Source organism: Scyliorhinus canicula, chromosome 16, assembly GCF_902713615.1.
Source record: "Scyliorhinus canicula chromosome 16, sScyCan1.1, whole genome shotgun sequence".
Lineage (NCBI taxonomy): Eukaryota > Metazoa > Chordata > Chondrichthyes > Carcharhiniformes > Scyliorhinidae > Scyliorhinus > Scyliorhinus canicula.
This window is the reverse complement of record NC_052161.1, coordinates 40,689,293-40,703,927: the sequence shown is the minus strand read 5'-3', so window position 1 is coordinate 40,703,927 and position 14,635 is coordinate 40,689,293. Positions and strand designations below refer to the sequence as shown.

General features: G+C 48.7%; 1 protein-coding gene across 1 annotated transcript in view; it reads right to left on the bottom strand.

Annotated features, from left to right (window-relative positions):
* Window positions 1-14,635, bottom strand: part of dock1 (dedicator of cytokinesis 1) — a 763,650-nt gene that overhangs the window by 207,358 nt on the left and 541,657 nt on the right. The window contains 1 exon segment of the mRNA XM_038821673.1: window positions 4,676-4,776. Coding sequence (XP_038677601.1) covers window positions 4,676-4,776 — 101 coding nt within the window.

Genomic DNA, 14,635 nt, shown 5'->3' with positions numbered 1-14,635 from the left:
AGAAATAGGTAGGGTGCAGTAACATTGTTGGGACTTTACTACAGACCTCCCAAAAGCGAGCATGAAGTAGAGGTACAAATATGCAGACAGATTATAGAAAAATGTAGGAGCAATAGGGTGGTTGTGATGGGAGATTTTAACTTCCCCAACATTGAATGGGATTCGTGTAGTGTTGGAGGCGTAGATGGAGCAGAGTTTGTAAGGAGCATCCAGGAGAGTTTTTTAGAGCAGTACGTAAATAGTCCAACTCGGGAAGGGGCCATACTGGACCTGGTATTGGGGAATCATCCCGGCCAGGTGGTTGAAGTTTCAGTCGGTGATTACTTTGGAAATAGCGATCACAATTCCGTAAGTTTTAGAATACTCATGGACAAGGACGAGAGTGGTCCTAAAGGAAGAATGCTAACTTGGGGAAAGGCAGAGTATAACAAAATTCGGCAGGAGCTAGGGAATGTGGATTGGGAGCAGCTGTTTAAGGGTAAATCCACATTTGAAATGTGCGAGTTTTTTAAGGAAAGATTGATTAGAGTGCAGGACAGACATGTCCCTGTGAAAATGAGGGATAGAAATGGCAAGATTAGGGAATCATGGATGATGGGTGGAATTATGAGACTAGCTAAGATGAAAAAGGATGCATTCATAAGATCGAGGCAACTCAAAACTGATGAAGCTTTGGAGGAATATCGGGAAAGTAGGACGAATCTCTAACGCGCAATAAAGAGGGCTAAAAGGGATCATGAAATATCTTTGGCTAACAGGGTTAAGGAAAATCCCAAAGCCTTTTATTCGTATATAAGGAGCAAGAGGGTAACTAGAGAAAGGATTGTCCCACTCAAAGACAAAAAAGGGAATTTATGCGTGGAGTCAGAGGAAATGGGTGAGATTCTTAATGAGTACTTTGCATCGGTATTCACCAAGGAGAGGGACAGGACGGATGTTGAGGCGAGGGATGGATGTTTAAATACTCTAGGTCAAGTTGTCATACGGAAGGGGGAAGTTTTGGGTATTCTAAAAGACATTAAGGTGGACAAGTCCCCAGGACTGGATGGGATCTACCCCAGGTTACTGAGGGAAGCAAGGGTCGAAATGGCTGGGGCCTTAACAGATATCTTTGCAGCATCCTTGAGCATGGGTGAGGTCCCGGAGGACTGGAGAATTGCCAATGTCGTCCCTTTGTTTAAGAAAGGTAGCAGGGATAATCCAGGGAATTATAGACCTGTGAGCTTGACGTCAGTGGTAGGCAAACTGTTGGAGAAGATACTGAGGGATAGGATCTATTCACATCTGGAAGAAAATAGACTTATCAGTGATAGGCAGTATGGTTTTGTGCAGGGAAGGTCATGTCTTACAAACCTAATAGAATTCTTTGAGGAAGTGACAAAGTTAATTGATGAGGGTAGGGCATATACATGGACTTTAGTAAGGCGGCTGATAAAGTTTCTCATGGCAGGTTGATGGAAAAAGTGAAGTCGTATGGGGTTCAGGGTGTACTAGCTAGATGGATAAAGAACTGGCTGGGCAACAGGAGACAGAGAGTAGTGGTGGAAGGGAGTGTCTCAAAATGCTGAAGGGTGACTAGTGGTGTTTCACAGGGATCCGTGCTCGGACCACTGTTGTTTGTGAGATACATAAATGACCTGGAGGAAGGTATAGCTGGTCTGATTAGCAAGTTTGCAGATGATACTAAGATTGGTGGAGTTGCAGATAGCGAGGAGGACTGTCAGAAAATACAGCAAAATATAGATAGATTGGAGAGTTGGGCAGAGAAATGGCAGATGGAGTTCAATCCAGGCAAATGCGAGGTGATGCATTTTGGAAGATCAAATTCAGGAGCGGACTATATGGTCAATAGAAGAGTCCTGGGGAAAATTGATGGACAGAGAGATCTGCGAGTTCAGGTCCATTGTACCCTTAAGGTGGCAATGCAGGTGGATAGTGGTCAAGAAGGCATACAGCATGCTTGCCTTCATTGGAAGGGGTATTGAGTACAAGAGTCAGCAGGTCATGTTACAGTTGTATAGGACTTTGGTTAGGTCACATTTGGAATACTGCGTGCAGTTCTGGTCGCCAAATTACCAGAAGGATGTGGATGCTTTAGAGAGGGTGCAGAGGAGGTTCACCAGGATGTTGCCTGGTATGGAGGGTGCTAGCTATGAAGAAAGGTTGAGTAGATTAGGATTGTTTTTGTTGGAAAGACGGAGGTTGAAGGGGGACCTGATTGAGGTCTACAAAATTCTGAGAGGTATGGGCAGGGTGGATAGCAACAAGCTTTTTCCAAGATTGGGGGTGTCAATTACAAGGGGTCACGATTTCAAGGTGAGAGGGGGAAAGTTTAAGGGAGATGTGCGTGGAAAGTTTTTTATGCAGAGGGTGGTGGGTGCCTGGAATGCTTTGCCAGTGGAGGTGGTAGAGGCGGGCACGAAAGCATCATTTACGATGCATCTAGACAGATATATGAACGGGCGGGGAACAGAGGGAAGTAGGCCTTGGAAAACAGGAGACAGATTTAGATAAAGGATCTGGATCGGCGCAGGCTGGGAGGGCCAAAGGGCCTGTTCGTGTGCTGTAATTTTCTTTGGGGGGGGGGGGGGGGGGGGGGGGGGGGGGGGGGGGGGCGCAATGTTGTGCCGAGCCATGATCACCCTACTCAAACCCACGTATCCACCCTTTACCCGTAACCCAACAACCCCCCCCTTAACCTTACTTTTTTTTTATTAGGACACTACGGGCAATTTAGCATGGCCAATCCACCTAACCCGCACTTCTTTGGACTGTGGGAGGAAACCGGAGCACCCGGAGGAAACCCACGCACACAGGGGGAGGACGTGCAGACTCCACACAGACAGTGACCCAGCCGGGAATCGAACCTGGGACCCTGGAGCTGTGAAGCATTTATGCTAACCACCATGCTACCCTGCTGCCCCAGTTTAGATTCAGAGACGAGGGGGGGAAGGGGAAGGTGAGGGGCTGGGGGTGGGAGAGATAAGATCCAGAGAGATGTCATGAGGCCGCAGATATGTGGCGTGAGGGGGCGGAGCATCATGAAAGCGGAGGCGCCCCCGTTTTGGTTGTAAACTTGAATTCTACTGCCGTTCGCCGAACGCGATTTCACCGTTGGCAACCGGAGAATCCAGGCCCATGTTTTGGTTTTCTCGGGGAAAGACAGCTTTCCACTATTGTTAAAAGACTTACCAATACCATGGGCTGCAGTACTGGGTGCAGCTGCTTGTCCATTGAAGAAAAAACTTTTATTCAAGCTTTTCAGTTTATATATACAAAAACAGGAAAGAATAACACCCAAAACCTCCAAAACATAAACTCACCCCTCACACAACCGAACACCCCCCTTTCCTTCCACCCCCCCTTAGCACTAATGGTGACCAAGTGTTCCCTTCCTCGGGATCGGGGCCCACCGATTGGCCGGCGGGCCAGTGTCGTGGGGGCACTCTTTGTCTTCCGCCGCCACCACGGCCTCCACCATGGGGGTGGCGGAAGAGAATTCCCCAGCGCGCATGCGGCGGTGGTGACGTCAGCCGCAGCTGACGCACCGGCGCATGCGCGAACCGCGAAGGCCTTTTGGCCAGCCACGGCGCCGGGCGTCAAAGGCCGTTGGCGCCGGTTTTAGCGCCAGTTGGCGTGGTGCCAACCACTCCGCCGCGGGCCTAGCCCCCAAAGGTGCAGAGAATTCCGCACCTTTGGGGAGGCCCGACACCGGAGTGGTTGCCGCCACTTCGCTACGCAGGGACCCCCTGCCCCACCGGATAGGGGAGAATCCCGGCCCTGATCATCCACTCTCTCCTTCCCCTCCCACCCCTGAAAGTAGCATCTAATCTTGCAGGCTCAAACTGATGATTAATGCAGATGGAAGTCAGCTTCAATACTGATCCCAATTTAAAATCCTGTAATGTCTCCATATGTTCAAAGTGAAAACAATCACTGGATTTGCCAAATATTTTGTCGGTGAGAACGGGAGCGAGGCTATCGTTAATGGCTTCAGACTAGACCCTCCACACAACTTTGATTTGTTTGTCCCTTTTGACTGCTGTCCCTCAACAGCGCTTATAATAATAATAATAATCGTTTATTATCAATGAAGTTACTGTGAAAAGCCCCCAGTCGCCACATTCCGGCGTCTGTTCAGGTACACAGAGGAAGAATTTAGAATTCTCAGCTGGTACGGGAATTGAACCCGCACTGCTGGCCTGGTTCTGCATTACAAGTCAGTTGTCTAGCCCACTGAGCTTTAGAATGCCTCTGGATCTGAAGATGTGTGGCGAGGCTCCAAATGCTTACATTAAATTATTTTCCCTATTCCCAACCAACGATCTGCAAATTATATTGCTTACTTTGCAGACCTTTTTGCTTACTGGCACCTTCAGACCATAGGACTGGAATAATTGCAGGTTAAGGCTGAATACCAGCTTCCTTGTGTTCCGTTCTGAGGCAAAACTGTACAATTTCATAATAATCTTCCTATTGTTTGTTGATATAAGTTTACAATTTCAAGATTTATTAAATGCAAAATTTGATGAACACTCACCAGAAAAAAATATACACACAGATAGTGATACCAATGATTCAAATTGGAGAAGCGGTTAATGTTTTCTTTACAAGTAGAAGACTGGACAAGGTTCTAAGGAATCTGTTTATCATGAGATTGGACTCGTTCACTTACTTGCTGATTATTTTGGCACGTTTTGCACTGGAGAAGTTCTCCAACTGAAGTGATTCTTGAGTGAGAAAAGCAACAGCGAGGTGAAAGTAGTTGTTCCATAACTGTAAATTAGACATCAACAGGAAGTAAGTTAGAAATATAAAGCCTTCAATCAAACCAAGTGTAGACATGACAAATACTAATTTAACTTTTGTTCATTACTATTTGTGGCATCACATTTATATTAGCCCCGATTATGTGGTAGAAATAGCAGCAAAATATCAATGTTCTTTATTATTAAAGGGTAAACAGGAGAGTAAACTCTGACATTCGCACATGCGTAGTCAAACATGGAATCAGGAAGTTGCTGTCCAAGTTGCCCTGCTCCTCTTCACTATACTGGTACCTGACTGAGAAACTCGCTATTGCAATGCATAGAATAGTAACCCACTAAAATCGGCAGAACAAGTTAAGGCTTGTCCATTCTAGTGTAAATAGACTTTTAATGGAACGGTAAGTCTTGAATGAAATGAAAATGAAAATTGCTTATTGTCACGAGTAGGCTTCAATGAAGTTACTGTGAAAAGCCCCTAGTCGCCACATTCTGGCGCCTGTTCGGGGAGGCTGGTACGGGAACTACCAAAAGACAACTTTATAGTGCCACACTAAAATAGATTTCTAATTGTCACAAACTCCATTACATGAAGCCCAATCAAAATCTGTGAGCAGGAACAATGAAGGCTTCATCACTGACTGCAAAATTTGGACCAATATTTTAGCATCTTATAACATAAGAACATCTCCAAATACAGATCCCTCACCTTAACTAGCCCCACTTCCCTCCACCTCCTGTATACACTATCCATCCCCCCCCCACGACTCAAATCCATGATTCGCTCACAGCGGCATTAGCACCAACATCCTTCCACCATAAAATGCCTCCTCAACTGATTCCATATCATCACCACCGGGCTCCCTGAATACCTACTCGGAGCCATCGGCAACGCTGCCGTCACCATAGCCCTCAAACTAGACCCCTTACAAGATTCCTCCTCCATCCTAACCCACTCTACCCCTTCTCCTTCCCACCACATTCGCCACCCAATAATAATGAAGCAAGTTCGGCAACGCCATTCCCTGCCTGCTGTCTGTGCCTCCCCAGGGTCATCCCCACCCATGGCAACTTCCCCGCCCATACAAAGTCAGAAATGATCATGTACTCTTTCCGAAAAAAGGCCTTTGGTATAAAGATCAGGAGAGCTTGAAAGATAAACAAGAACCTCGACAGAATATTCATTTTCATCACTTGGAACCTCCCCGCCAACGTTAAGTGCAGTGTATCCCACCTCTTAAGATCCTCCCTGGCCTCCTCCAGCAGCTTCGTAAAGTTCCACTTATGGAGCCCGTCCATTCACTCGCTACCTGAATCCCCAAATACCTAAACCTATCCCTCGCTACCATGAATGGCAACCCCATCTAAATTAGCCCGCTGTCCCAGTTCATTCACCGGGAAAACCTCGCTTTTCCCTACATTCAGTTTGTACCCAGAGAACCCACCAAATCTCTCCAGCAAGCCCATAATCCTTCCCATATTTTCCAGCGGCTCTGAAACATACAGCAACAGGGCATCGGCATAGAGCGACATCCGATGCTCCCTCTGTCCCCTCATAACCACCCACCACTCTGCAGACCCCCTGAGAGCCATCGCCAATGGCTCTATGGCCAACGCAAACAGTAGCGATGACAGCAGGCACCCCTGCCTCGTACCCCTGTGTAAGTCAAAGCTTTGTGAGCGCGTATCATTCGTCTTCACTCTCGCCCCTGGTGCCACATACAGCAACGCATCCTTGCCACAAATCTCAGTCCAAACCCAAACCGTCCCAAAACTCCGAACAAGTACCGTCACTCCACCCGATCAAATGCCTTCTCCGCGTCCGAGGAAACCACCACCTCCGGTAACAGAGCCCCCGACGGATTCATCACCACATTCAACAGCTGTCTTATATCTCTCACGAGCTGAATGCCTTTCACGAAGCCTGTTTGATCTTCTGCATCCACTCCCAGGATACACTCCTCCATCCTCCCTGCCAACAACTTAGCCAATACTTTCACATCCGTGTTCAATAGTGATATGGGCCTATACGACCAACATTCCACCGGGTCCTTCCCCTTTTTCGGGATGGGTGTGATTACTGCCTGCGTCATCGTCTCCAGCAATTCCCCCTTCTCCAGTGCTTCATTAAAAGGCCCCCAACAGATATGGTGCCGCTTCCGTCGCAAATGCCTTCTAAAATTCCGCCGGGTACCCATCCGACCCAGGGGCCTTCCCCGACTTCATACCCCGATACTATTCAGCACCTCGCTCAGCCGCAGGGGCCCCTTTAACGCCTGCCTCTTTGCTACCTGCAGCTGGGGAAATTCCAGCTCGTCCAGAAAATGCCCCATGTCTTCCTCCTCTCCTTCCGGGGTCTGCCTCATAAAGTCCCTAGTAGTATCCCTAAATGCCTCATTTATCGTCGCTGGCTTTGACACCACATCCCCAGTCATCATCTTCCAATATTTCCCTGGACGCAGCTTGCTTCCGCAGCTGGTGCGCCAGCATGAATCTCGCCGTCACCCATACTCATATTGCACCCCCCCTTGCCCTACGCAGTTTCCCTACCGCCCTCCCCATTGTCAGCCTGTCAAACTGCCCCTGCAACATTTTCCTCCTCGCCAATCCCTCCATGGTGCGCACCTTCGAATACTCCCTGCCCACCTCCACTATCTCCCTCATGAGACGGTCATGTTCCGCCCTCCTTTTCCTATTCGCGCGAGCCTTAAATGAAATAATTTCCCTGTGGACCACTGCCTTCAGTGCTTCCCAAAAAGTGGCTGCCCACACCTTATCACAAAAACCTACATCCGCCAACAACCCTAAGTCAAACCTCCACCCCGGCCTCTGCTCTCGATCTAAAACATATCTCCAGCCAGTGGAGCACATGGTCCGAGATAACTATCCCCACATACTCTGCCCCCTCCACCCCAACCAAAATCTCCCGACTCACTACAAAATAACCAATCCTCGAATACACCTTATGGAAAAGAAGTGTGAAAAGAAGGAATACTCCCTTCCCCCTGGGTTCTGAAAGCACCATGGATCCACCATACCCATCCTCTTCATTAAACCACATCCCTTGCCACTCATACCCTACCCATCGATCTGGGGCTCGATCTATCCACCCTCGGCTCCAGGACACAGTTAAAATCTCTTCCCATGATCAACTGGTGGGTGGCCAAATCCGAGATCACTACCAGAAACTCCCTCATAAAACCCACATCATCCCAATTTGGGGCATACACATTTACCAACACTATCGGTGTCCCTTCCAATACCCCACTCACAATCACATATCTCCCACCCCGTTCTCTTACCTCCTTCGCACTCAGAAATCCCATTTTTTTTGCTCATTAAAATCGCCACTCACCTCGATTTCGAAGCAAACCCTAAGTGAAAAACCTGCCCGATCCACCCTTTCCTTAACCTAACTTGGTCCTTCACATGGAGGTGCATCTCCTGCAGCAAGACCACCCCCAACTTTAAGTCCTGAGGTGCGTGAACACTCGCGACCTTTTAACCGGCCCTTTCAGGCCCCGGACGTTCCACTTTACCAGCCTTACCGGAGGCTTATGCCTCCAATCCCCTCTACCGTCTGTCATCTTCCCTACTTTAATCCCGCCCTTTAATTCCACCCTATACCTAACCCATCCCAGATGGCCCCTTTCTCCGCCCCTGACTATGTCATCTCTCATTCCCTTCCACGTTGCAACAACCTCCCCCCTTTCCCCCCTCCCCCGCCACCCCTCGCGGCCTTCTCCCCCACCCTCACTTCCGTTCACCAGCATAACCTGCTACTGCAGCAGCCCCTGCCCAAAGATCGCCACCCCCTCCACCCCCAACACTTGTTAGCTCAAGGAGGAAGGCTGCCTGTTGACCTTACCCTCCCCTACCCAAACAAGGACTTCTGCTGAACTCCAGGCAGCCTTCTCCAAAAGCAAACGGATAAATGTTAAACACAAACAGTCCCAGAAAACAGGAGTGGCTGACGGGAACATCCATCCCCACATAAACACTTCCCAATCCCTACCTCCACTTCAAACATGCTCCCAACCATTACAAAGTGCCAGCAAACCTGTTTCCAAGCACTGTCTGCTCAGTCCTCCCCAGTTTATGTTCCTTAATGAAGTCTTCGGCCGCTTCTGGGTTCTTGAAATTATACTCCTGGCCTCCGAACTTAACGCATAATTTCGCGGGTACAGCACCCTAAACCCAATGTCTTGACAAATTCGGATGCTATACTCCTCTCAGTCGCAGGTACGCTTCTCCCTGGCCCATCAGGAATCTTATCTATCACTACAAATTTGTGGAGCCTCACGATCACCACCCGTGGCAGCTCCCCAGCTCGAGGCTTCTGCCTCAGGGACCTATGAGCTCAGTCCACTTCAGGCGCCTTATCTATTTTTCTTTTCTTTTAATAAATTAAGAGAACCCTATTATTTTTTTTTCCAATTAAGGGGCAATTTAGGATGGCCAATCCACCTTCCCTGCACATCTTTGGGTTGCGGGAGTGAAACCCACGCCAACACAGGGAGAATGTGCAAATTCCACACAGACAATCTCCAGGACCAGGATTTGAACCCGGGTCCTCAGCCACGCAGTCCCAGTGCTAACCACTGCACCACGTACTGTCCTTACAGGTGTCTTATCTAGCATCCCTTCTGCCACCAGCCCCACCAGCATCCTCGAGACATACCTCGTGGCACTCACACCTTCCGCTTCTTCAGGCAGGCCCACTATTCACAGGTTCTGCCTTCTCAAGGTATTCTCCTGCTCCTTCACCTTTGCCTTCAACGTTTTACAGACGTCTCCTAGAAGCCCTGCCTCCGCCTCCAGTCACCACATGATCGCTGTGGTCAGAGATCACTCCTTCAATCTCCTGAATCTATGATACCTGCACCTCCAAACACTTCTCCACCCGTTTCAAAGAACTCTTCAGGGGTGCCACCACTCCTTCAATGGCCTTTGCGCGATCCTCCTGCAGTTTTTTTCCTTTGCTGCTAGAATTCAGCTTTAATAAAGGCCATCAAGTCAAGTTGAAGCCTTCCAGCTTGCATCAGCCTTTCTCCCGCCTGCATGTTTGTTTACAGCTGTTGCTGTAGCATAAGCATGGTCCAACCTTTCAGCTAAATCACTCACTGTTTTCTGCCGGGTCTGGTAACCAGCAGACATACCACTCCCGGGGGAATTAGAATTAGAACAGTACAGCACAGAACAGGCCCTTCGGCCCTCGATGTTGTGCCGAGCAATGATCACCCTACTTAAACCCACGTAACCCGTAACCCAACAATCCCCCCCTTAACCTTACACTACGGGCAATTTAGCATGGCCAATCCACCTAACCCGCACATCTTTGGACTGTGGGAGGAAACCGGAGCACCCGGAGGAAACCCACGCACACACGGGGAGGACGTGCAGACTCCACACAGACAGTGACCCAGCCGGGAATCGAACCTGGGACCCTGGAGCTGTGAAGCATTGATGCTAACCACCATGCTACCGTGAGGCCCCCAACTACTCCTCCAACATTCAACTGCGCCTTTTCATTTAAATGACACCTAGTAATGGGTAAAAAGAGCTCTTTTTGGTGCCTTTAAGCAGGAGCTGCCCTCGGTGCGACTGCTCTCTCTATGGTCAACACCGGAGGTCCCGGATATCACAATCCTGTCCCCTTTTGGCAGGAATCCGTTTATCATCCGTGATGCTTTGAAAATTTTGACAACTGCCATTAGGTCATCCTCAGTTAGGTTTTTGTTATAACCTGCCTGCTTACCATTGGCTGGGGACTAATGGCAATCCCACAATCCTGTGGGAGTATGAGCTTCCCCAATGAGGGGGCGGAGAAATCATTAGCAGACTCCCTGCATAAATAAAGTTGGCCAGTCTGGAACCAGCAGAGAGAGAGAGGAGTTAGCTGCAAGGGAAGTTGCTGCTGTTGTATATATATGTTATTGTAAATAAATGTTATTTCTTTGTATCCTGAAGACTCGTGCTGGATTCTTCGTGGCCCTCACAAAAGTTTTTTATTACCCTTTGTAGATTTTGGTCTTTTTCAATTTAATCTTTGATCAGTTTTAGCTTTCCATCCGAGACGGGTAGCATATCTGCAACAAATGCAGCATGTGCTTCCACATTGAGAACAATGTTAGATGTTGCCTCAGCACTATTGCTTGCGGCTCTCGATAATGCATCTGCCATAACTAATTCTTTGCCTGATGTGCAGACCAGCGTGAAGTCATATCTTCTTAGCTTCATCATCGTGTATTGCAACCTTGGTGACATGTCATTTAGATCTTTCTTAATGATGTTTACTAGCGGTTGATAGTCACTTTCTACAACAAAATGTGGCAGGCCATACACATAATAGTGAAATTTACTGATGCCCATTATCAGGCCTAGGCATTCTTTTTCGATTTGTACATACCTTTTTTCAGTCGGTGACATAGCACGAGATGCAAATGCAACTGGCTTCCATTGATCATCGTCTGCTTTTTGTAGCAGAATTGTCCCAATGCCATCCTGACCATCAACATTAGAGGGCTTGGGGGAAGTCAGGAATATCAACTTGAACGATGATGGGGAAAAGGGTAAGGGGGGGGGGGGGGGGGGGGGGAAGGCGGCCCCCCCCCCCCCCGCTGGGTAGTGACAGGAAAAATGGTAATTAGGAGGTGGTAAGCATGGAGGAGGATGGAAGGAACTTGATGCTGATGAGGAAGGGTGGAAGCTAGAACAGCTTCCAGTTGGAAGCATTTTCAAAGTCAACAGCACCATTTTCACATTCACCGAAGAATGTCACAGTTTGAAAGACAATCTAGAAAAGTAATGGTTGGTGAGTGGTCTCAAGGTGTGTGCAAGAGTTCAGCACAGCGACGACTGGTTGATTGAAGGGACACCCTATAACTGTCTCGCTCAAACCATGGAGAGCATAGCTCAACTGAATTCTGACTCAAGGGTCTCATGCACAGTGGCTCCTTTTCTAACAGTACACATTTAGGCAACAATCCATTACGTTTAGTGGGCAGCCCTGCCTACTGCCCCTATTCAGGGGAATAGTCTGAGTATAAAGTGTTCATGGGAACCCTGGCCTTAAGGGCATTCTATAACAAGCAGATCCAAGAGGCGCATTTATGCACAAATCCAAATCTCCCAAGAATTTCAAATACCACTCCTCCCTGTCAAATGCTTTCTCAGAGTCAATAGAAACTATTACCTCAGGCTCGGGTCAGGGGAGGGGGAAAGAATAACATTTAAAAGGCGACGCATATTGGCTGATAATTGCCAGCCCTTTCCAAAGTCTCTTTAATCCTCCAAACTTATAGTGGGAAAGGAAGACTTCAACCGGAGCCTGAACCTGAGTGTACAGCTTAAAATCCGCATTTAAAAACGAGATGGGCCAATATAAACCACACTTGATCGGGTCCTTGACCCTCTTGAGGTTCAGAGGCAATGAACTCCTGTATAGGAAATCATTAAACATATCTAATAAAGTGGCAGCACAGCGACGCAGTGGTTAGCACTGCCATTTCACAGCGCCAAGGACCCAGGTTCAATCCCGGCCCCGGGTTACTGTCCATGCAGAGTGTACACATTCTTTCCATATCTGCATGGGTCTCATCCCCACAACCCAAAAAGATGTGCATGGTAGGTAAACTGGTTTTATCTTTTTATTAAAACTGTAACCATCGCATTTGTAAAAGGCCAAACGGTACAAACACTAATTATGCGTTGGAGAAACAGGGGGCGCGATTCTCCGCTGCCCACGCCGGTTGGGAGAATAGCGGGAGGGCCTCCCGACATTTTTCACGCCCTCCCGCTATTCTCCCCCCCCCCCCCCTTGCCCGACCCACGTCACGAATCGCCGCTCGCCTTTTTTTTACGACGAGCGGCAATTCTCCGCGGCCGATGGGCTGGGCCTTTACGCCCGTTTTTTCACGGCAGCAAACACACCTGCTTGCTGCCGTCGTAAATCGGGCTCTGGATGCCCGTTTGGGGCATCCAGAGGCCCGTTTGGGGCGGGAGCACCACCGTTATGCTCGGGAGGGGACAGGCCCACGATCAGTGCCCATCGATCGTCGGGCCTGCGTCCAAAAGGGACGCACTATTTCCCCTCCGTCGCCCGACAAGATCAAGCCGCCACATCTTGTCGGGCGGCGGTGGAGAAATGCGGAACCGCGCATGCTCGGGTTCCGTCAATGGCGTGGTGACATCACCCGCGCATGTGCGGGTTGGAGCTGGCCGTGCGTCACCTTGGCGCGCGGCCTTAACGACGGTTGTTAAGGCCGCGACGCCGTGATTCCCGGGGTCCCGCTCCTAGCCCCGATGGGGGGGGGGGGGGGGGGGGGGGGAGGAGAATCGGGACCCGGGAACGGGCGTGAAGGCTGCCGTGAAACACGGCCGGTTTCATGGCAGCCTTTACGACTCTCCGCCCAGGGTGACCTCCCCTTTGTACTAATGATTATTGAAGCAGTTCACAGCACAGTTGTACAAAAACAAATGGTATAACCACTAAACTTTGCGCTGGAGAGACAATGTTAAATTGCCCCTTAATTGGAAAAAAAGAATTGGGTACTCTAAATTTATTAACAAAAAACACATCTGATAACAAAGGTGCAGCAAGCTGTTACGAGAAATTTGATCTGAAAGCTATCCAGGCCAGGTACCTTGCCAGCCTGCATCAACCCAATACATTTTAAAATCTTGTCCGGGTTCAATGGGGAATCCAACTCACAGCGTTTATCTGTTTCAACAGCTGTTAGGGAAGACTATCCAGAAAAATCAGACAAAACCGACTTGTTCTTGGGCGGTTCCAATAACAGCTGGCTGTCTCACTGTACTCGCAAAAGGTAGCCCTGGAGCGATGTAATTGATGTACAGCCTTGACAGTGGACAGTAGCTCAAACTGCGCCTGCAATTTTTTTCTGCTTGCAAATAGCTCTGGAGTATAAATGGTACCCATTACTGCCACCGTGCATCAATGATGGAGGCAATGAATGTTTGTGGATGGGGTGCCGATCAAGCAGCTGCTTTGACCCGAATGGTGTCAAGCTTCTTGAGTATTGTTGGAGCTGTACTCATCCGGGTATGTGGAGAGTATTCCATCACAATCCTGACCTGTGCCTTGTAGATAATGGACAGGCTTTGGGAGTCAGAATGTGAGTTCTCACCGCAGGATTCATAGCCACTGACCTGCTCTTGTAGCCACAGTATTTATATAGTTAATACAGTTCAGTATCTGGTCAATGGTAACCCTAGGCTGTTGATCAAATGACAGCATGCCAATACAGGAAGCAATTCAGAAAATAGATGGTATGGTAGCTTTTGTTACAAAGAGATTGGAGTATAACAGTAAAGAAGTCTTACTACAACTATACAAGACCTCGGTGAAAACACCTCTGGAGTGTACATGCAGGTCCAAAAGCTGCTCCCAAGCTCTCATCATTTAAAATATATTTCACTTTTCTATTTTTCTCTCCAAAGTGAATAACTTTAGACTTTCCCGCATTATGTTCCACCTACTGGGTTTTTTCCAAGTCACTTATAGAACATAGAACAGTACAGCACAGAACAGGCCCTTCGGCCCTCAATGTTGTGCCGAGCCATGATCACCCTACTCAAACCCACGTATCCACCCTATACCCGTAACCCAACAACCCCCCCCCTTAACCTTACTTTTTTTTTAAGGACACTACGGGCAATTTAGCATGACCAATCCACCTAACCCGCACATCTTTGGACTGTGGGAGGAAACCGGAGCACCCGGAGGAAACCCACGCACACACGGGGAGGACGTGCAGACTCCGCACAGACAGTGACCCAGCCGGGAATCGAACCTGGGACCCTGGAGCTGTGAAGCATTTATGCTAACCACCATGCTGTCGTACGTC